Genomic DNA, 23,872 nt, shown 5'->3' on the forward strand with positions numbered 1-23,872 from the left:
TCTCTCTCTCTCTCTCTCACTCACTCACTCACTCACTCACTCACTCACTCACTCACTCACTCACTCACTCACTCACTCACTCACTCACTCACTCACTCACTCACTCACTCACTCACTCACTCGGTCACTCACTCACTCACTCACTCACTCACTCACTCACTCACTCACTCACTCACACACACACACACACACACTAGGAGAGAGCAGTGGTTTCATGTGTCTGATCTCCTTAGGCCTCCGATGGGGAATAGAGACAGATCGGAGCATCAAACCTTAGTGAAAGCTGAGTCTGATAAATGATACAATCACTGTAAAGCAGTGGCCATCCCAAGTTTACTTAGAGCAGTGGTTCACAACCTTTATGGGTTATAGTACCACCAACTGATTGTTGCTCTGCCCTGAGTAGCCCTGAAGTACCCCCTCATGTGCATTTTACCAGTAACCCTGTGGACTCCTGAGTCTTTTCAAGTACCTGCTGTGGATAGGCCAAGGTCCTAGTACCCCTGGTTGGGAGGCCCTGCTCTAGAACCAGTGGTTCTCAATTTTGTCCCGCCCATTGAATATAGTTGCGGAGAGACCCTGTAAGATCATTCAGGTGAGAAAAAACATCACCCAGACAGGCCAGTCGTGTGAGAAACTCATCATCATGCAACCGGTCAGACAAGTGAAAATTATGGTCAGTAAAGAAAACTTTAAGCTCGTCTCTAAAAAAAAACGTGTCAATACTTTTGCCCTTTGATAACCAAAAACCAAGAGCCTCTCGGTGACTGCTGCTTTGTTACCCAAGTGGCGTCGGGAGCAACTGCTCGCATGCGCGTTACCACTCCACTAGGTCTCCCTGTCATGGTGTTTGCGCCATCAGTACAGATACCAACATGAGCAGAAGCTACATTTGGCTACATACGGACCGGTCCGTTAGTTGAATTCCCGCAAGAGAGTAACGGTAAATGATAAGTGATTGGATGTTAATTATTTGACTAGGCTACCTGTATTTGACATTATGTTGTTGTTTCGCTGGACACTAGATTATTTTATTTTATTTTTGGCAGTGAAACGAGGCTACTAAATGTATAGCCCCGTTGGAAAATATAAATGGACTGTTTGAAAAGTTTAAAGAATAATAAATATTTTGATTTTATTAAAAGAAAATGTGAATCACATTTTTATTTGACGTACCCCCGACAGCATTGCGTACCCCAGTTTGGGAATTCCTGCTCTAGAGAATACTGTGGTGGAGGAGATTGGTTTTGCACAGCAACACTAACACAAACATAAATACATATAATCCCCCCACACAAACATTACAACCTATAAACAGGTAAACACACAACCTTCACCCAAAATGTAGATGTTTATCAAACTCAAATGCACAACTAACGATTTGTCATTACTTACATTGATTCACTAACTGTACACATCAATCGTGATGTCTTGTGAATCAGAACGTCTGGGTCCTTGCATACTTCTCAGTACTGCACATGTTTGGAATAGATTTAGAATACTTCTCAGTACTGCACATGTTTAGAATAGATTTAGAATACTTCTCAGTACTGCACATGTTTAGAATAGATTTAGAATACTTCTCAGTACTGCACATGTTTGGAATAGATTTAGAATACTTCTCAGTACTGCACATGTTTAGAATAGATTTAGAATACTTCTCAGTACTGCACATGTTTAGAATAGATTTAGAATACTTCTCAGTACTGCACATGTTTAGAATAGATTTAGAATACTTCTCAGTACTGCACATGTTTAGAATAGATTTAGAATACTTCTCAGTACTGCACATGTTTAGAATAGATTTAGAATACTTCTCAGTACTGCACATGTTTAGAATAGATTTAGAATACTTCTCAGTACTGCACATGTTTAGAATAGATTTTGAATGCTTCTCAGTACTGCACATGTTTAGAATAGATTTAGAATACTTCTCAGTACTGCACATGTTTAGAATAGATTTAGAATACTTCTCAGTACTGCACATGTTTAGAATAGATTTAGAATACTTCTCAGTACTGCACATGTTTAGAATAGATTTTGAATGCTTCTCAGTACTGCACATGTTTAGAATAGATTTAGAATACTTCTCAGTACTGCACATGTTTAGAATAGATTTAGAATACTTCTCAGTACTGCACATGTTTAGAATAGATTTAGAATACTTCTCAGTACTGCACATGTTTAGAATAGATTTAGAATACTTCTCAGTACCGCACATGTTTAGAATAGATTTAGAATACTTCTCAGTACTGCACATGTTTAGAATACATTTAGGAGCGATAGAGGAGTGTGTGTGGCTGGGAGTCCGTGAAGAATGCTTCCAACATGTGTGACTGAGAGTGATTTGGGTTTTGGCCTTGGCAAGGGCCACACTCGCAGGCCCTGGATTGACCAAAACAGGAGATTAAATGTGGATTACAGCCGTGCTCCCATCCCGATCTCTGACTGCTGCTCTTTTTCTAACTCACACCTCATGACCTTCCCAAACCCAGCACTCGGCTCTGATGGCTGTGTTGCCAGCCCTATTGCACACCTATACTGTTATCAGTTGATTACAGTGGAGTGGAGGTCTCTGTGGCGCTGTGAAGGACTGCTGTGAGGCTGCGAGTGGACTTGGAGCTACTCAAGTGGTAAATAGGGATTAATCACTGCTGTGCTGTGTGTAATTAAATCACCAGCTCAAGTCACTCTAGTGTGTATCCAACGAGAGAGGACATTAGTGTGCCACGGCCCCCAGTCTGTCTCTCAGTACTGATCAGCTGCACTGGGATACTGAGGAGGAGATTGTGGATATTGTGAGTGTGGGGCGAGGACTTGAAGAGAAGTGGATGAGGATGAGTGGGTACTGTCTCACGTCAGAGGTCTACAGATGAGATTTACATCCGTATGGCTCTGACTTTAGACCGAGAGACACACAAAAAACACAGACAGGATCATTCTCTTCTCTCCACCACCACACACATATAGTATTGGCTCTATATCTCTCTCAAACACACCAAACCACACCAAAACCCACACCCAGTGACACTCACACTCTCACTCACACACACACACACACACACACACACACACACACACACACACACACACACACACACACACACACACACACACACACACACACACACACACACACACACACACACACACACACACACACACACACACTGAGCACTGTGTACAGACTCTGCCACGGAGAGTGTGTTCCGGTCTTGAGGGCTATCCTGGACCTCCTCCATCTCTGTCACATTCCAGTCAGTGACAGAAGGGGCAGAGGGCCTCCGCTCCCCTGCTAACAGAGTGCCATCCACACACAAGCTTTACAAAGATGATTGTGTCGATATAGAGCCATACTGTCTGACATTCCTGTGTTCTTCCCGTGCTCTCTAAAGTGGATGGATGATTTTCAGGCTCCATCTCAGGGTGAACTCTATATCACTACTGTCTAAATATATTTGCATCATGTAATTTGTGTGTATGCTTCACTGGGTATGTGTCTGTGTTGGTGGGGATGTTTTATATACAGTATGTATGTGTGTGTGCCAGTATATACAGTATTTATGGTTGCGTGTGACATGCTGTCAAATAACCTGGATTGAAGGTTGTAGCCCCCCCCCTTTCTCTCTCTCTCTCTCTCTCTCTCTCTCTCTCTCTCTCTCTCACTCTCTCTCCCCCTCTCTCTCAATTGTTTTAGTTCTCCTCCATGTCTGGAGTCTCATCCTGCTGGGATTAAGCTGTTGTCCTGATGCACAACCAGTGTGTGGACGTGTGTGTGCGCGTGTGTGGACGTGTGTGAGCGGCAGAGGAAATAGGCCCAGGATTCTCTGGGAAGATTCGACACAGTATTAGCTAAACGGCCAAGATTCTGACCCTACCTGAAGCAAGACGTAGCTGTGGGCTATGTGCCAAATGGCCTGCAGTCAAGTCAACCAGGTCCTATTGATGATAAACCTTGGCAGCCTGTCACAAGACAGGCATGAGGAAACCAGGGAGATGCTTTATAGAGAGAGTTAAAGGGATGAGGCCAGGTAAAGCAGCAGCAGAAGCCCAGACAACGGGGGAAAGAGGGAGCCCTTTAAAAGGATTACACAGCAGTATCACATGAGGAACATTGAAATCATGGGGCAAACAAGCCAGCTTTGACTCATCACAGCTTCTTGTGTATGGGTGGCTTCTTCAGCCATCACCTAGTGAAAAGGACTTCTCTAGTGTCTGTTATATTTAAGCAATAAGGCCCGAAGGGGTGTGGTATATGGCCAATAAACCACGGCTAAGGGTTATTCTTAGGCACGACTGTCAGCCAATCAGCATTCAGGGCTCAAACCCCCCAGTTTATATATATCGATCGTGTTTGTGGTTATCAATAAGAGTCTATCATAGATCAACCATGTCTGCAACAGTCTATACAACAGGTTCTCTCTCCTGGGTGTAGAATGATTTTTTAATCTGGCTTCCATCCATAGATGACAGCAGACAGTTCCAGCCTGCTTTGGTAGCATTGTTATTGCTGGTGTTTCTTCTCAGCTTCCTGGGTAGTCAAGCTGCCTGTAGTCTTCACTACAGCTGGTCCTCAGCTCGAATCAGAGCTCACGAGCACACCGTTCCTTGTTCTGCCCATCTGTTGTTGCCATGGTAACTGTCGGAGGAAGGAGGGGAGGGGAGGGGAGGGAGGGAGGGTAGGGGGGATGTAGGGGGTTTGTGGGTAAAGGCACCAGGGAACCCCACCCCCCCTCCTGACTTACCCCCTTTCCTCGATCAACATATTATCTATCTCCAGGGGTTACAGAAAGAAACACTGTAGAATCGGTCAAACTTAAGTCAAACTTAAGGAAGAGCGACTTGAATTGAACGTACAGTATAAAAGGGGCTGTTCTTCCTCCACAAAAACAACAACAATACAGTAGCATCACTTCAAATGGCATCTCTGTTGGTTGTTTAGCAAAGCTGCTCAGTTGTCTGTGTGCGGACGGTTGTGACAACGCTTCCCTCCGAGAAATAACTTATCATTTCACATGTTGGTGCACACTGATCACTGTAGATACAAATAGTACTTCAAATAGTACTTCAAATAGTACTTCAAACAAATAAACCTGGCTTTTGTCATTAGCTGTTGAGAGAGAAACCATGATAAATTAAAATAAGCTTTTTGGGTTCTGGGCATAATGTTTTTACATTGTCACTGGGCATTGTATGAAAGCACAGACAGGGTGTTCATTTAACAACCAGATGCAGGCTGTTGACGGGGGAGGACACGATGACAAGGGGCTGGGGGGCAAGGCCAGCAGAGCCATACACAGGCGGTTTTGGACATTTTCACAAGATTCACAAAGGAGATTTTGTTTTAACGTTTAACAAATTCTTCTGACAATGGAAGCAAAAATGCTTCACCAAAATTTTAAAAATTAAAATAGAAATGGTCTCCATTTGGAGCTTATTCTGTTGCAATGCCAGGCAAAGATAGGGAGGGAAAGAGGGGGAGGGAGGGAGGGACAGAGGGGGGTTAGGGAGGGAGATGGTAGGGCGCAGGAGCACAGGGAATGGAAAGACAGGGAGAAAAGACAGAACGAGAGCTAGTGAAGGAGGAAGAGGAGAAGGAGCAGGTGGGGGCTGTGGGCATGGATCATCTGAAGCTATTTGATGGCATTAAACAAACTACTAGGCCTAATGCAAGAATCCTCCATTGGCCCTGGAGCAGATTAAGGTTGTGGGTTTGCGTGTGGAAGCCATTATATAATTCATTCTCCCTGATGAGATTTTGTTCCCTCATCCCCCTTTTTTTTACCGCTTTGGCAGTTGTTTTTATTCATCTAAATCTCTGTCCACTACATTTTTGGGTGCCTTTTTTATCCCCGTCTGTAACTAATTCCACAGTAATTTGATGTTTTCCCTCTGTACCTAATCATTTTTCACAGCCTTTGACTGATACAGTGCGCTAGCTGGCACAATGCTATAGAACTGCTATAGTGGATACTGTGTCCTAAACTCCTTAATGGAGTCACTACAAGGGCAACAGCATTACTTTAAAAAAATTCTACTGCAATTCCTTCCAGATTACAGGTGGGCGGATTGGGAGCATGTATTTCAGTTTTTTCCTTTCCCTTTATTCCAGGCTTACATTTTTTTTAACCTCTGCAGTCTCTGTCTATTATGAGAAATAGGCCTACATGTGAATAGCGGCTGACTTTGGGTCAGATTAAATATGACCTCTGAAACCACAGCTGTGGCATGTGCAGGCCAGTAAAGCTGCTCCGATTGGTAGATTACAAATTCACCCACAGCAGCCAAACCGCATCCAACTATTTGGCAACTAAGGTGAAAATCCCACTTTCTTCTATTGTCGTCATCACTTCATAAAAGTTCTCATTATACAGTTAATGAGTTCCAGGACTAATGGCAGGTGGTTAAATCTGCTTGGAGTAATTATGATGATTTATGACCTTAACGGAAGTTCATTCGAAGTGTGGATCTCTTTGAGAGCTGCACACAAAAGGCTTGCCGTCCTCTAGTGTTAAAAGGCCTGCTGAGTTTGTCTGAAAAATGAATGAGACGAATGCTTTGAGTGAGAGTGTGTGAGTTCAACTGACAGTGAAAGATTACCTCTGAAGCCCACTCACAGAAGGAAACTGTAGCGCCGCGCTGTACAAAAACAGCTGCATACACTTGTATACATATGCAGGGCCGGCCCTCCCATTAGGCAAGATTGAATTTTGGGCGACGTTTTGGCAATTAGCTGCCACCCCTGATCGGCTACTACACCACCGGCGCCCCAGACACTAGCTCATAGCCGTTGCTGCAGTTCCCGCCTCCACCCCATTCCCGCTTCTCCCGAAGTTCACTCCCACTATCCTTGATAGCTATAGTGATGTGTGTGTTTATATGGGATTATCCAATTGTGAAACATTAAAAAGGAATCTGCCGGTTTAGATGATTGTATATATATATTTTTAAAGTTTGTGTGTGAGGAAGAAGATGAGTGATTAAGGCAGTAGTCTAACCTGGTAACGTTAGCTAGCTACTAGTGGAAATAATAATAAGCTACAGAGATTTAAAAAAAAAATTGCTACCATGTCTGGCGCATTGGCAGAGGAGATGGGTAATTGAGCCCTGTTTCCCAGTGAAGCCCATGATTGTTATCCCAGTAATGGGCTTCACTGTTTCCCAGATGAGCCTGTGACTGTACCTCAGCAGAAATTCAAAATATTTCTTTCATCAGATTCTTGATTCTGCTATCCAGTCTGTCAACGAGCGTGTTACGCAGCTCGAAGAGCATAGCAGTGTTTTCAGCATCCTGTACAACATCCGCACCACATGGACACTGCAGCACTTATCACTGGCTGCGCAACACTGGAGAGGGCCCTTACGTACAGGGATTCCAGGGACATCGGCGCAAAAGAGCTGTGTAATGAGCTCAAATTCTTGAGCAAGGAGACTGGACAGTGAGGCAAAACCACTTGACGCACTGGAGTACATACCCAGATACCAAATGGCCTACTGGTATCCCAATGCATTTGTTGCCTCCCCATGACAGTGGCAAGTGGAGAGCGCACATTCTCCAAGCTCAAACTCATCAAAAACTACCTGCGCTCTGCTATGAATCAAGAGAGACTAAATGGACTCTCCACCACATCAATTGAGCACAAGCAGTGCAAGCTTTTGCTACCAGAAAGGCCAGGCGAGTCAGTTTGTCTTCGAATGAGAGGTAAATGTTGATCATACACTCACAATAATTCTATCACAGTAATTTGTACGATTACTCAATTATCTATCTCCTGTTTACTTTGTTTTTTAAAAAATGATTTAAATAGACTACATCTCTCTCTCTTTCTCTGTCTCTCTCGGATGATTTGATTTCAGGACCATGGACAGCTACAGAGAGAAAACATTGCTGATTGCAAGGAAGCACCACAGCAGAGGAAAGAGGCCACTCTAGGCAGGGCACGGAAAAAATAGATGCTGAAACTGATGCTGGACAATCAATTTCGATATGTAAATAAACAAAATTCGTTAAGGCTGGGTCATTGACATTAGGCCAGCCATGCATTTCTGAAAGAACTTGTTTCCAAAGCTCAAATGATGTATCATTCTTTTTACAGTTTTACAGGAATATTAAAATATGTTAAATAGGTTGAATAAAAGTGTTATTTTTATTCTAATTGTAACAATTGTGGTGTCTGCCATATGTGATAACAGGTGTCATATTATTAGTAAGAAACTGCTACCTACTATAAGCAGCTGATGCTTACGGGGATATATTGATTCCTCTCTATGACATTCTGAAGCTGAGCTGCGGCCTGTAATATTCGAGGAGATAAAAAAAAAATTGAAGCTATTAATTTAGCTTTCCGCTTTCTGAAGATACAGTTGAAGTCGGAAGTTTACATACACCTTGGCCAAATACATTTAAACTCAGTTTTTCACAATTTCTGACATTTAATCCTAGTAAAAATTCCCTGTCGTAGGTCAGGTAGGATCACCACTTTATTTTAAGAATGTGAAATGGCAGTAGAGAGAATAATAGTAGAGAGAATTATTTATTTCAGCTTTAATTTCTTTCATCACATTCCCAGTGGGTCAGAAGTTTACATACACTCAATTAGTATTTGGTAGCATTGCCTTTAAATTGTTTAACTTGGGTACTGTCATGCCCTGACCATAGAAAGCCTTTTTATTCTCTATTTTGGTTAGGTTGGGGTGTGACTAGGGTGGGTAATCTAGGTTGTTTTATTTCTATGTTGGCCTGGTATGGTTCCCAATCAGAGGCAGCTGTTTATCGTTGTCTCTGATTGGGGATCATATTTAGGCAGCCATTTTCCTACGGTGTTTAATGGGATCTTGTTTATGTGTAGTTGCCTGTGAGCTTCACGTATTGTTTATTCTTTATTGTTTTTTTGTGCGGTTCACTTATAATAAAAAATGTCAAACCGATTTCACGCTGCGCTTTGGTCCAAATGTTCTTACGACGATTATGACAGGGTCAAACATTTCGGGTAGCCATCCACAAGCTTCCCACAATAAGTTGGGTGAATTTTGGTCCATTCCTCCTGACAGAGCTGGTGTAACTGAGTCAGGTTTGTAGGCCTCCTTGCTCGCACACGCTTTTTAAGTTCTGCCCACACATTTTCTACAGGAATGAGGTCAGGGATTTGTGATGACCACTCCAATACCTTGACTTTGTTGTCCTTAAGCCATTTTGCCACAACTTTGGAAGTATGCTTGGGGTCAATGTCCATTTGGAAGACCCATTTGCGACCAAGCTTTAACTTCCTGACTGATGTCTTCAGATGTTGCTTCAATATATCCACATACATTTCTGTCCTCATGCCATCTATTTTATGAAGTGCACCAGTCCCTCCTGAGGCAACGCACCCCCACAACATGATGCTGCCACCACTGTGCTTCACGGTTGGGATGATGTTCTTCGGCTTGCAAGCCTCCCCCTTTTTCCTCCAAACATAACAATGGTCATTATGACCAAACTATTTTTGTTTCATCAGACCAGAGGACATTTCTCCAAAAAGTACGATATTTGTCCCCATGTGCAGTTGCAAACTGTAGTCTGCCTTTTTTATGGCGGTTTTGGAGCAGTGGTTTTTTCCTTGCTGAGCAGCGTTTCAGGTTATGTCAGTATAGATACTTTTGTACCTGTTTCCTGCAGCATCTTCACAAGGTCCTTTGCTGTTGTTCTGGGATTGATTTACACTTTTTGCACCAAAGTACGTTAGTCTATATGAGACAGAAGGCATCAGCAGTTGAAGCTTACATCTTTCTGCCTCGGTAGATCATCTGTCTGGGTGGGAATGTCACTTTTGAAAATGCCATGTTTAGATTCATAAGGATGGCTAAGATTACATTTTTTTGCAAGCAAGACGCTCTGGTTTGACGTTGGAGAAATATGACTTATGACTTGGGCTGCTGTTATGTTCTGTTCCTCCGACTTTTAGCTGAGATAAAAATGTGATTATTTTTATTTTTGTCTCGCCTAGGGTGGCAGAACGTCCAGGGCCGGCCCTGTACATATGTATGCCCCCTCACAGGCTATAATAGTTATTCTCAGAATGAATATTCTCAACATGTCACAACACCACTGAAAAAACACAGTGAATTGCTTCACACCCAGTAATCTCCCCTCTCTCTCTGTCACACGCACAGAAATAGCACGCAAGCCACAAACAAGGTGCACAGTGTCACCGGTTGCTAAGGGGATAGATGAAAAATGGGAAGACAGAGACTGTGTGTTACAAAATTAATTAGAGCAAGATCCATTTTAGCAGGGACTGAGATGAGGGTTATCATGTTAAATGAGCCTGATGCTAAACTTAGGCCATGAAGCAGAGAGATGTGTCATGTCGCTGTTTTAAATGGCTGTTGCGCTGGAGATGAAATGACTGGAAGAAGTATGGGAAAAAATAATTGTTCTTTCTCTAATATAGATATTGTGCTCAGCAGATGAATGTGCTCTAGATTAATCCCTTCTTTCTACCTTATCTAAAGGAACAGTGACATCATGTCCAATCACTGCTCATTGCTCCCAGAACTCCACATCTCTTATCCAAGTTATATCTCTCTCTCTCTCTTGATCCTGCCCCGTCCGAATCTTCTTCAATCTCTTTAATCCAATATTGTTTATTGGTCTTCCACCATCCTTTCTCTCTTCACCACACCTTCCAGTTGATGATTGTATCTAATATTTATTTTGTCTTCTCTCTCTGACAGGATTCTTCTGACCGTGGTGGTGATCTTTCGGATCCTGATCGTGGCCATCGTTGGCGAGACGGTGTACGAGGACGAGCAGACCATGTTCATCTGCAACACCCTGCAGCCGGGCTGCAACCAGGCCTGCTACGACAAGGCCTTCCCCATCTCCCACATCCGCTACTGGGTCTTCCAGATCATTCTGGTGTGTACGCCCAGCCTGTGCTTCATCACCTACTCTGTGCACCAGTCGGCCAAGCAGCGTGACAGACGCTACTCCTTCCTCTACCCGCTGCTGGAGCGTTCGGATTACGGGCAAAGCGGCACCAGGAAGCTTCGCAACATCAACGGCATCCTGGTGCACCACGGCGACGGTGGCGGGAAGGACGAGCATGACTGCATGGAGGTCAAGGAGATCCCCAATGTGCCGCGGGGGCTCACGCATGGCAAGAAGTCCAAGCAGCGCCAGCAGGAGGGCATCTCGCGCTTCTACATAATCCAGGTGGTGTTCCGTAATGCATTGGAGATCGGCTTTCTGGTGGGACAGTACTTCCTATACGGCTTCAGCGTGCCGGGCATCTTCGAGTGCGACCGTTACCCCTGCTTGAAGGAGGTGGAGTGCTACGTGTCGCGGCCCACCGAGAAAACGGTCTTCCTGGTCTTCATGTTCGCTGTGAGTGGCATCTGCGTGCTGCTCAACCTGGCAGAGCTCAACCACCTGGGCTGGAAGAAAATCAAGGCAGCCATCCGGGGAGTGCAGGCCCGCCGGAAGTCCATCTGCGAGATCCGGAAGAAGGACATGTCTCACCTGTCACAGCCCCCCAACATGGGCAGGACCCAGTCCAGCGAGTCCGCCTACGTCTGATGGAGACAGGGCTAAATGCTGGGTAAGTGAGGGGGCAGGGTAGGGAACAAGTGGGACGACCACTCCATTCCGCTCTCTCTTTTTAGTTTTAATGGAAAGAGGAGGAGGAGGAGGGGAAGCTGCCACGGAATATTTGGTGCATTTTTTTATTACTTTATTACCAGCTGCACCTGTTCTTGTCATACCTTGTCATGTGAATGATGTTTTGATTGGGACGTTCCCAATGGAAACGGGAGCCTTTAAGGAGAGGCTTCTGGCTGTTGTAGGGTTTTCGGGCCAGGGACGGTGAAGGGGACCGAGGGGTTGACTATGTCATGGTGCTGTTCTGGCTTATTTCATCCATGATGAAGAGAGCAGGAGGGGTCGTTAACAGAGAAAGAGAGGAAGAGCTGTCGCAACGATGATCGACTCTCCACAAGCAGCGTACAGGGAGTCAACTTTCTAGCCTCTCTTTCCTGCTGTGGAGAGAGAATGATGTTCCTCTCAAGCTAGTCTCCAGAGATTACGATGACAGAGAGAGACAGTGTTCGGGAGTCCTGGAGCTGGTGCCAGAAGAAGCTGCTGTTTACGTTTTGTCTCCTGGCAAACAATTATTAACACAAACACCATGAAGGAATATTGAAAACATTTTTCCTCCACTTATCCACTGCTGGCACCTGCACCGTTGAGACTGAGGGTGGATGACAGTAATGTCTTCTTGTCCTCTTCTCCTCCGTGTAATCTTTAGAGAGGAACCCAAGGAGGCCACGCATAAACGACACCTCCACAGTCACAAACCGTTCCCCTCCACACAAAAACACCCCTGCGCCGAGCTTCTCTCTCCAGCATTCCAATGTATTGCGTGTGTTTGTGACTAACTGAAAGAAAGAGAAAAATAAAGTGAAAGAGAGAAATAGGAGAGTAGAAGAGGAACCTTCTCCTTGCACTCTCGACGGAGAGGAACCAGATCATTTTATTACTAATTTAAATGTTTACGATATCATTATTATGAGTTGATTTATTCCTTTCGTGATGAAGTTGGTACCAGCCTTTGGATTTACTTCTTATTTGAAAGTTCCTGCATATTATTTCATCTTTTAGTTGAGAGAGTATATCAAAAATAGATGTATTTATCTTTATGGAGGGAGGGAGGGAGGGAGGGAGGGAGGGAGGGAGGGAGGGAGGGAGGGAGGGAGGGAGGGAGGGAGAGGCAAAAAAACATGGTTGGGATCATGGGGGTACTTAAAATGTATAAATAGCCTTGTCTTTTTTTGTTTCTGATCGATGGAACTGAATTTGTGTCTGAGAGGAGGATTGCAAGAGGTATTTGAAAAAGGCAGGTTTACAAAGCAGTGTTTCTAGAATGAACCAAGTGTTATCATGGATTGTACTCTTGACAGAGAACATGCTAATCTACTGGTTTGTGCTGCATCTCTCTCATCTGTGGTGATCAGCATGCCTTTAAGCCTTTAAGAGAAGAGGAAAGATTGAGGAAAATACAAAGGAAAATAAGTATTGCAGCATGATCCCTGAAGACAGGCGGGAGAACAGCAGACAGAAAGGAACTCTCGTTGGGAAAAGCTCTGTAGCACCAGCAATAAAAACCCAACACACTCGCTCAACACCACTGAAGACAGGGTTCAGCTTTTCTGCAACAGTGGTACACTCTAAAAGGGATCCCACATTTACAGCACAATGCCTTTTGACCCTGCAGTGAGGCTAGACACGGGAGGTGAGAGGGGAGGGGGGGGGGTGTCCTTGTTGTGGATGGATTGAGGGAGGGGTGTGCACACTGAGCAGTAGTAGTGTCCATGGCGATGACATTATAAGAAGGCCAAACATGGCCAGCGAGGTGCATCACCATACTGTACAATGTGCCTCGTGTGTGTGTGTGTGTGTCTGGGTGTGTGTGTGCGCGCGCGCATACGTACGTGTGTGTTCCTTAGTTTATGTCCTGTCCAGAGAGAAAGTCCCCATCAGCATGGTTCTGCTTGAGTGAAAATGTTTGGGCCGGAACATTCTCCTGGTGTTCCACCCCAGGATCATATAGGAACCCTGTAATGGCGGTCACCCCAAGCACTGCCCAGGGACACACAGCCTGGAGTGTGTAATGTACAGGCTCTACTAAACACTCTGTAAGGAGCAGGAGAGAGAAGAGGGAGAGGGGGGTTGCTGGAGACATTGACATCAACAGCATGTGTTCTTTTGGCATGTACGTCTGGTACACTGTAAAACAGAGTAGGCAGCTCAGGTTGGAGATGTTTGGGTCTACAGTGACACCGGCTGGGCCCGGGCCAAAACAACTTCGCAAGCCAAGCCGAGAAAACAGACATGGGAGAGGAAATATGGCTGGAACCTGGAAAGCCCCCAAGCCTCTAGTTGCACATTTGTTTGAAAAGAACAGGAAATGTCCTAAACAGAACGACAGAAAGCCATGACAAAGTCCTCGCTAGTCATTCAATGACAGAGGATTACAACCGCAGAGAGACATGTTTATGGAAATAGAAACCGTTCAGAAATGTCCCCATGTAAGATGGCCGACAAAATGCGGCTCTACGAAGTCAGCCTCTCTAGAGTTGTATCTCTATGTATGAGTCCAGCTATCCTCTCTATCCTCACTGAGCACACTGCTGATGTGGTTGTATAGTCTTACTGAGGTGTGACTGGTGAAGTAGCCAGGGAAGGCTCTTTATTCGTCCAGTCTTGTCTGTGATTAACCCACTGATACTAGTAGATCATCTCTAGTATAGAATTAGTCCCCTTCTTCAGAGTTCGTTGAATGGCCGTGTGATTGGATGAGGAGGAGCCTTGTATTTAGAAGACTGCTGAGAGGGCGTAATAATAGAGGTTAAGGCCGGGCTTTCTCTAAATGATCCTGGGCGCTTCTTTTTAAGAAAACGGTTTGGGAAGGTTGGTCTGAAGTGTAGTATAGTAGTGTACATGTACAGTCCCCATGTGTCTCTCTCCTGCTCTCCTGTCTGGTCTCATTGAGGGTTATATAACAGGGTTGGGATAAGGACACTTCCCAAAGTGAACACACAGGGTTCTAGTGGTCTAATGCTCTCTCCAGTCTATATGTGAAAATTATGCAATTGTCTTTTCTTAATTTGTTTCCTTTCTGGCTTGTGGATTCATTTTGTCTTTTGCTCTTTTTTTGTACAGTGACGTAATTGAAAGACGTATCGATTTTTTTTTTTTCCTATGTAAAGAACAAAACATTTTAAATGTACAAACTGGGGGTGTTGAAATGTGATCACATGTATTGTATCCCTTGCCAAAGTGATATACAAATTACATGGGGTTTAAAATGTATTCTTTTTTAAGGCATGCACAATGGCTAGAATAAGCATGTTTCTACCTGTTTTTAAAAACTCCATCTTTAAAAGAAAGAAGAGGTTTTTTTAGTTGTCGTCCAAGCTTTGGAGATAAAACGTGTAATTATGTCTTGATGTCAAGAATCTCTCATTCTAACTCTTTTACAAGTCAGTACCAAGCCAAGCAGTCATTTCTAAACGGAATAGGGTAGGATTCAGCACTGCTGTTTTTTACCACCATTTTGAGCTACTTTACCTGCTATAAAAAGATTCAGATTTTTTAAACAACAACACTTATGATGTGGATACTCTGAACTATACTTGTGTGTACTGTAAGCCACACTTTTTAGGGTAAATAAACACTACATTGACAAAACAGAGGAAACAACATTCCACAGTAATGCAAATGAATTACGACTGAATTAATGAAGTCTGATGAAAGAAACAGTGAAGCCCTAAGACACAGTAACATTATGGGGACTGTGTAGCCCTCTGCTTCAGGTTAACACATTGAGGGCTACTGCACATCATACAAACAGTCTCAGGAATTATGCACTTCTAAATGATTAACAATCTTTTAAAACTAGGTTTTTATTCATATTTCTACAATTAATACAACAAAACTTTTCTAAACGCTATCAGACAACATCTGCATCCTTTCTTACACAGGAAACCCATCAGGAAACACCATATAGATAATAATGCACATCAAGTATTGCCAATCAGTACACAAATGAGAAAGCTAATGTATTACTACATACACATTCTCAAGACTAGTTTGATGGCAAGAAAATCCCTTTAATCTGCAGAGTTACGGAAAAACAGACCCATAACCCTACTTCTGTGGCCACTTCCTTGTATCCAAGCCTAAACCAGCCCTCTTGCCTGAAACGTTGGTGCTATCAACCCTCATCATGGGTTGCATTGAATCAGTGACAAGGAAGGTCATTTACCAGTCAAGTTCAGATAAATATTTCTGAGGAGATGGAAGCAAGGACCTACAGACAGCTCACACACTCTTCCAATTGGCAGGAACGGACACCATCTGTGGTGGCAGAGTGCAAACCCTGGAGGTTATGACACTATTAAATACCTGCTGTACCATCACTCTAGCACACATCTACCACCAGCGCCACCTGTCCTAACCTCACATGTAGTCCTGTATTCAAACCAGTGGCATGGGGGGTGTGGAGAAGTAACAGACCCAGGTTTACGTCATCAGGTCTGGCACCGCCCACTCTTGAGACAAAGGGACCCGTCCAAACATTTTAACGAGATCGGCTGTGTTGAAAGTTTTTATAAACAAGGGCTTTATAGTTTCAGCACAGTCTCCTTCATCCCCCCTTCACCATAGAAACAAAAACACAACATACCGCTATCCCAATATTTATCTCCCTAACAGAACGTGGTGACCATGTTTGTTGCTCAAGGACCTAATCAAACCTTTAGCCTTGTTGTGCCAATGGGTGATACGCAGTGCCGTCAACTTCACTAGCCTGAAAATGATGCAGCCCCCCCCCCCTTCCCAGCTTGGGCCAGTTGGGCCAATTAGTAATAACAATTCAAACTAGACTATACCGATAGTAACAAAAGCTATAGCGCCACCATGTGGTGTCGATATATGAATGTTCTTGGTTGCAGTGCATTTGGAAAGTATTCAGACCTCTTGACTTTTTCCACATTTTGTTACGATACAGCCTTATTCTAAAATGTATTGATTGGACATTTGGAAAGGCACACAACTGTCTATATAAATAAGGTCCCACAGTTGACAGTGTATGTCAGAGCAAAAACCAAGCCATGAGGTTGGAGGAATTGTCCGTAGAGCTCTGAGACAGGATTGTGTCAGGGCACAGATCTGGGGAAGGGTACCAAAAACTGCTACCAAAAAAGCATTGAAGGTCTCCAAGAACACAGTGGCCTCCATTATTCTTAAATGGAAGAAGTTTGGAACCACCAAGACTCTTCCTAGAGCTAGCCACCCAGCTAAACTGAACAATTGGGGGAGAAGGGCATTCATCAGGGAGATAACCAAGAACCCAATGGTCACTCTGACAGATCTCTAGAGTTCCTCTGTGGAGATGGGAGAACCTTCGAGAAGGACAACTATCTCTGCAGCACTCCACCAATCAGGCCTTTATGGTAAAGTGGCCAGACGGAAGCCACTCCTCTTTAAAAGGCACATCACAGCCCACTTGGAGCCAAAAAGCACCTAAAGAATCTCAGACCCTGAGAAACAAGATTCTCTGGTCTGATGAAATCAAGATTGTACTCTTTGGCCAGAATACCAAGTGTAACATCTGGAGAAAACCTGGCACAATCCCTATAGTGAAGCATGGTGGTGGCAGCATCATGCTGTGGGAATGTTTTTCAGCAGCAGGGACAGGGAGACTAGTCAAGATCGAGGGAAATATGAATGGAGCATGAAAACCTGCTCCAGAGTGCTCAGGACCTCAGACTGGGGCGAAGGTTAATCTTTCAACAGGACAATGACCCTAAGCACACAGCCAAGACAACGCAGGAACAGCTTCGGGACAAGTCTCTGAATGTCCTTGAGTGGCCCAGCCAGAGCCCGGACTTGAACCCGATCGAACATCTCTGGAGAGACCTAAAAATAGCTGTGCAGCAACGCTCCCCATCCAAGAGGATCTGCAGAGAAGAATGGAAGAAACTCCCCAAATGCAAGTGTGCCAAGCTTGTAGCGTCATACCCAGGAACACTTGATGCTGTGATCGCTGCCAAATGTGCTTCAACAAAGTACTGATTAAACGGTCTAAATACTTATGTAAATGTGATCGTTTTTGCTTTGTCATTACGGGGTATTGTGTGTAGATTAATGACAGAAAAATACTATTTAATACATTTTAGAATAAGGTTGTAAGGTAACAAAATGTGGAAAAATTCAAGGGGTCTGAATACTTTCCGAAGGCACTGTATGATGAGTCGTGACAGTGTTTGCAACATGTTTACCATATTTTGTTACAATATCTGTGACTGATTTATATGCATTTATGTGCCAGACCACGCCCGCGTGAATGGTTATTGGTCAAGAGCGGCCATGTTGTTTTAGGTACTAGTCTGGAAAATATTGCGTTGAGAGATCTTTGTCCATAGATGCCACATATCAAGTTTCATACAGATTGGTAATTCGATGCCAGAGGAGTAGAGTTGTAAGTCTTTTTCACAATATTGTAAATGGCAGAAAATCCCTCATAGCAGACCTTATTTGTTTCTTGTGAGGAGAGGGACCTACTGTATGTACAGAATTGCATGACATTTGGTCAAATGGAGTGAGAGGTGTGACCTTTTAAAGCTTTAATTTTCAATAACTTGTTATAACGCCACCGTCGGGCCAAACAGTGTCATTTTGTAAATGGCGGATCTCTATTGCAAGATGCATCATTCACCCGAGTTCCATCAAAATTAGGGAAGCGCTGTCTGAGATATCGCATGTGACGAACGTACTAACGGACGGATATAGATCCACAGTCCCCTCCCCGATTTTCTTTGTGGAGGACAATGATGGTCAGCTACATTATCAGCTAAATGCAGGAAAAAATACCCAACATTGTCTATTGTGTCAAAACATGCTTTAAAAATGCACCCTAGCATGAAAAGTCTGTATTCTCATTGGTCACAATAAGCAAGGAAATCACTACTTCATGCAAGACAGACTTGCATCGGGATTAGTAGAAACGTGTCATAAAAATTTGAACATGAATTGGTATTGATGATACTTGTTACATGCCTTTAGTATCCCCCTTTCCACTCTGAGAGTCTGAGCCATGATGAAGCCAGCTCTGTCTTGTCATGTGAAGGACATGACACCCACTGAGTCTAAGGCTTCGACGTGCTCTAAGTGCACTCGATGCACAGTGCTGATGTCGTCGACACAAACAGCCACACCGAGCTGGATTAGGAACATTTTGTTTATGGGGGAAATGTCAAACCCTTTAATCTCTCATGATATCAATAGTAACTAGGCAATTTCATTAAACTGAGTGCTACTTGATCTAGTGAGGACGGGGCAAAGGCCGTGAGGTTTTTCAGAAGAGAAGCTTTAGTGAGGGGAAAACAACTACCTGTCCCCTCACCTGACACAGTGGCCCCTTTGAGTCATAAAGTAGCATACAAATTAGAGTAAACAATTTACATAAAGCTTATGATTCTTGATCCACACCACCACTGCACTGTCAAATTAAATAAGGCTACCTTATAGGAGTGGTTGCTACGGTAACGTCATGAAAAATCATATCAAGAACATGTTAGGGGACGAGAGTTGAGGACGAGGTAATGTCTATATTTGGCTCGGTTGCAACCACAGGGTACTAAAATGACTGAACGTCAGGTACATGTTTTCTTAAGGAGCAGAAAGGGAAATGTATTAGCTGTATAATAACATGTGATTGTTTCATCATAGCTCTGCATATCTCCAACACCGAAGTGGACATAAAAAAATGCTAAGAAAGAAAAAAACACTTGTTTGTGATTTTTAACTGAAAATCTGTTGTTTTGACTGCAGATTTTATTTTATATCCAACTGACCTTATTTGAAGGTTTCTTGACCATTGTGTCTGACTTGTGTACTGTATGTAAATACTGAATAAAACCTTAAATGTTACACATGCCGAATTTGACCTTGTGGTGATTGACAGTGTACAGCCCTATCTGAACGGATGTAGGTGTCAAAATATCCCAAAAAATTCTGCAGAGTTGGGATATCGAAATGTCATTGTCCACGTGAATGGATTTGAAAAACAAAAGCAGTATATTATATTATGACACATCAAAAAGTGCTGCTGCTGAAATGATAAAACTGACCACAAATAATAACAATTCCAATAAGTTGCTTAATGGCATCAGTGATAATAGCAAGGGAAAGGGAGGAGGGAATTCTGTGTGTGTGTGTGTGTGTGTGTGTGTGTGTGTGTGTGTGTGTGTGTGTGTGTGTGTGTGTGTGTGTGTGTGTGTGTGTGTGTGTGTGTGTGTGTGTGTGTGTGTGTGTGTGTGTGTGTGTGTGTGTGTGTGTGTGTGTGTGTGTGTGTGTGTGTGTGTGTGCGTGCCAAGGTTATTACAGTAAACTAAAACTGAAACTAAAACTAAAAAATAGTAATGAAAAAACGATTTAGTTAACTAAATTCTATTATCTTTGATTCCAAAATGAACTAAAATAAAAAGCATATTATGTTCCGTTTTAGTCTTTTTCCCTAAACTTTCAATGTAGGTTTTCAATGTGGTTTTCAATGTAGGTTTTCAATGTGGTTTTCAATGTAGGTTTTCAATGTGGTTTTCAATGTAGGTTTTCAATAGGGTTTTCAATGTAGGTTTTCAATAGGGTTTTCAATGTAGGTTTTCAATGGGGTTTTCAAGCTTTTTGCAGGTTTTCAAGCTACTGAATCTGGTGGGTAAATGCTGCCAGGAGATGGCGATGTTTCAAATAGACCAAGTTTGTGCATCACTACTACTAGTTATGACCAGATATTATGGAGGAATTAAGATGAAGCAAAAAGGCAGTTTCCCATTGAAAAAAAGTGTCTGTGTAAGTAAGTTACGCTTCTCCTGTGAGCATGCTTTCTCGGTTAGCATAGCGACCAGCAGGTAGAGACGACTGCTTCAGCCACTTTGAGAACTAAAACAAAGTTGTTTTTCTCCCAATCTATTTATTGGAAAGAATGTCAATTTGGGCTCAGAATGCTTAGAACACATTCAGCTTTTCATAAAATTCCCCGAAAATCTACTACAGTTACTGTGTGTGTGGACAATCTGTAATATTCGGTTGAATCCTTTAGCCCTCTCATTGGCACCAGTGCGAAAGCAGCTGGCTCTGGACAACTTAAATAAAAAATAGAAAAAACGAATAGAAAAAAACAACAAATAGAAAAACACAAAACTATAATAACCTTGGTGTGAGCGTGCGTGTGCGTTTGTGTGTATGTGTTCATTCCTCTTTAATTTCTGTTGCACTAAACAGCAGCACTGTCAACAGAGAAAGTGTTTGCAATGTGTGTGTGTGTGTGTGTCTCTGATATCCCAATTCGCTGTGCTGAATTGGGATTGAGGACTGGTTGCCACGGCAATAAGCCTGGCAGTAATATCTCTAAACCCAGCAAGGATTAATCTGTACACAGATGGCCGGGGGACAGCGTCTCTTCCTGACCACTGTGGCAGCCAGCGTCATCACCATCAGCAATATGGCCTTCGTCCTCATCATCATTGTCACCAAGGCTAGTATCATCATAAACATCAACATCAATCTCGTCATCTTCATCATCATCATAATCATCATCATCACTGCCATCAAGACTAGTATCATCATAAACGTCTCAAAGGAAGGAGGAGGAGGAGAGGTATAAAGGAAGAGGGTTAGAGTGCGGCATAGTTGGGAACAGGCTGGATGTTCTGCCTGGGTGCTTCTGCCTTGTTTTCAGGGGGAGCAGCTGAGGAGCAGGGACAGGTGGGCCACAAGACAGGGGAGGAGGAGGGAGGAAGGGGAGGGGACACTACTACAGGACCAAATAGAGGGCATTCAGAGAGAGAGAGAGAGAGAGAGAGGTGGGGAGAATGAAAAGCGATAAGTGGAACTTCATTGAAGGTGATAAGCCAAGAAGAGAGGAAAAGATCAAGGTAGAAGCAATGAGATTGTCATTAAGAGACAGAGGAGAGGAGGCAGAGAGGGACAGAAAGAGAGAGAGAGAGAAACATAGAGAGAGAGAGACAAAGAAAGTGCAAGCGAGAGGCTTAGACAGAGAGACAGAGGCAGTCGCTGTGGGGTGGCTGACAGGAAGTGAAGCGTGTCCTAACAGGAAGCAGCAGATCTTAGCTGCACACACCAATGAAACACTAGCCTTCCTTGGCGGCCTCGCACACTCTCACACACGCTGACGGGTTGGCAAGGCTGCCGTGGCACGACACGGGCGATGTCTGGTCCAGAGATACGTCAGGCTGACAAGCAGTGAATGCCGGGGACAGATCACTTAGAGCAAGGCTGGGATACTATAGGCTACGCATCTAGAAGTTAACACGAGGATAGAAAAATGCCTAAACACCTAGTAGTTGTAAGCATCTTACAATTAGTCACATTACTAAAAAGATTGTCCATAACTTAACATGAAGTTATGATTACATATATCAGGTTCCATGGTTCCATGTTGTCCTAATATCTTGTATTCCTATGATGTGACCCTTTAACCGAACCAACTCTAACCCATTGTAAACAAGACAGTCCTTACATAACCAGAGGAACAGGGAGAGACAATATAGGCCTATATTGTCTCCCAAAAGAACACTGGACTCTCTGTGTCGTAAGAACTCTGAGAGCTGTACAGTCCTTATGTAATTCTCAGTCAGCTCAGATCCTCTGATTTTAAGGCTGGCCCCTCAGTTAGGGAACCACTTTTGCTAGCTTCCTAAGTCTTTAGGGCCATAGAAAATACTATGGCAGACCATGGTGATAGTCCTTGTAAGACAAAAGATCAGAGAGTGTTTGATGAGTGATGATCCTGTCTTATTGCTGTGTGTAACACTGGCGGGTCGTAACACATGGAAATATTGATCAGTGAAAACGGGTAGTCAGCGTTTTCTGATTTGATCTTTGGTCTTGATGTTGATCATCCTTAGCCACTGAAGAGGTTCAGTTGTCTTCCATTGAAAACAAGCCTCAACCATAAAGTTCCTGCAAACAATTTTAATATTGTGGATTTACAAGTTTGCATAACAGCTCACAAGAGAAATACAATATTCACCAAAATCCTACTGTAGATTAATAGCGTCCACCGACTACTCAAGCAGGCCTGATAGCGCTCCATGATTGAACATGAGTGCAGTTACATTTTCCATATATTTTGTATCAATCCATGTCATCATTTGAAATGTAGCTACTAAATCTGCATCTATGCATTACCAGCAGCATAGAGTAATTTCCTCCACTCATAAATTATTAAACAAATCCCTATTTTTGTTGTATAGTTGAACTGTCAGCTCCAATTCGATGTATTACTCAACATAAGTGCTGTGTTTGCTCGACTTTTATTTGTTAATGCACCAACCTCTAAGACTCCTCATGCGAAGCAAAACATTCTGCCATTTTCAACTTAAAATAGCTTTTTCCATTTTCCATGGCTGAATACGCAATGATAATATTCATTACCATAATCTTTACTTAATATATTGTCTGTCTACTGGCTTTGTTAGGTTCATGTAAAACTCTGTGAGGATTTCACAAGAGTGTTTTCATTTTTCAACAGGGATATTAAATGGATTAAGCATATGTTCGCTTTCTACATTGTCCTTGAACGTGCAGTCAATTTCAATGACAGTATCTATCTCTCACATGCATGCACACGCAAGCACACACATCAAAACGCATAAGGCTTAATACAGTGGCTGTTTCTGAGGACATGAGAGAAATACTGAAACTGTAGCAAGGCAAGCTTAAAGTGGTTTTGGCCGAGAGCTGCTTCAGATAACACCATTACAAAATCAACAGGAAGGTCAGTTACATCAGAAACAGAGCATCGGAGGGCAGTGCTTACTTAAAACACGGATGTGCTGTTTGATGTACTCAAAGATGGCCCTCAGACAATTTTTTTGTTTTTATGTACTCTTGCCTTTCCGGGTTTGATACTAGCCCCATTATTGAAAATAAAAATAGTCTTTGTTTTCCTCTCTAATAGAAAGATAATGATCCTAACTACAGTCTATTTCCAGTCTATTCAAGTCCTGCTCTGTGTCTGGGGGGGACCCATATCTCAGCGGGGGAGGAGGGGCTGGCTACTAGGCTACTCCCTAGTCCAATCCCTGGTGTTTTAATGACATCAACCTACCACTCTAATTAGGAATTGCTAGGAAATATGTGTAAAGCTAATTACATTTCAACCAAGACCCTTCAACATGAGAGAGTACCCCCCTGACAGCAGATATGGAGGAGAGGAGGACAGAGAGAGATGGGAGGACGGGGGAAGGAGGGAAGGAGGGAGGACATTATGGAGTGTGTCAGAGTGAATTAATGAGTAGTCGAGGA

The 23,872-nt window shown here is 43.4% G+C and overlaps 1 protein-coding gene across 1 annotated transcript in view; it reads left to right on the forward strand.

The window, feature by feature from the left end:
• LOC118396944 (gap junction delta-2 protein-like) overlaps positions 1 to 12,615 on the forward strand; it is a 29,894-nt gene extending 17,279 nt beyond the window's left edge. Inside the window, exon 2 of the mRNA XM_035791332.2 lies at positions 10,717 to 12,615. Coding sequence (XP_035647225.1) covers positions 10,717 to 11,560 — 844 coding nt within the window. The 3' untranslated portion in view covers positions 11,561 to 12,615. The remainder of the gene's footprint in view (positions 1 to 10,716) is intronic.
• The last annotated feature ends 11,257 nt before the right edge of the window (positions 12,616 to 23,872 follow it).

The sequence above is a fragment of the Oncorhynchus keta genome, chromosome 18 (assembly GCF_023373465.1).
Source record: "Oncorhynchus keta strain PuntledgeMale-10-30-2019 chromosome 18, Oket_V2, whole genome shotgun sequence".
Lineage (NCBI taxonomy): Eukaryota > Metazoa > Chordata > Actinopteri > Salmoniformes > Salmonidae > Oncorhynchus > Oncorhynchus keta.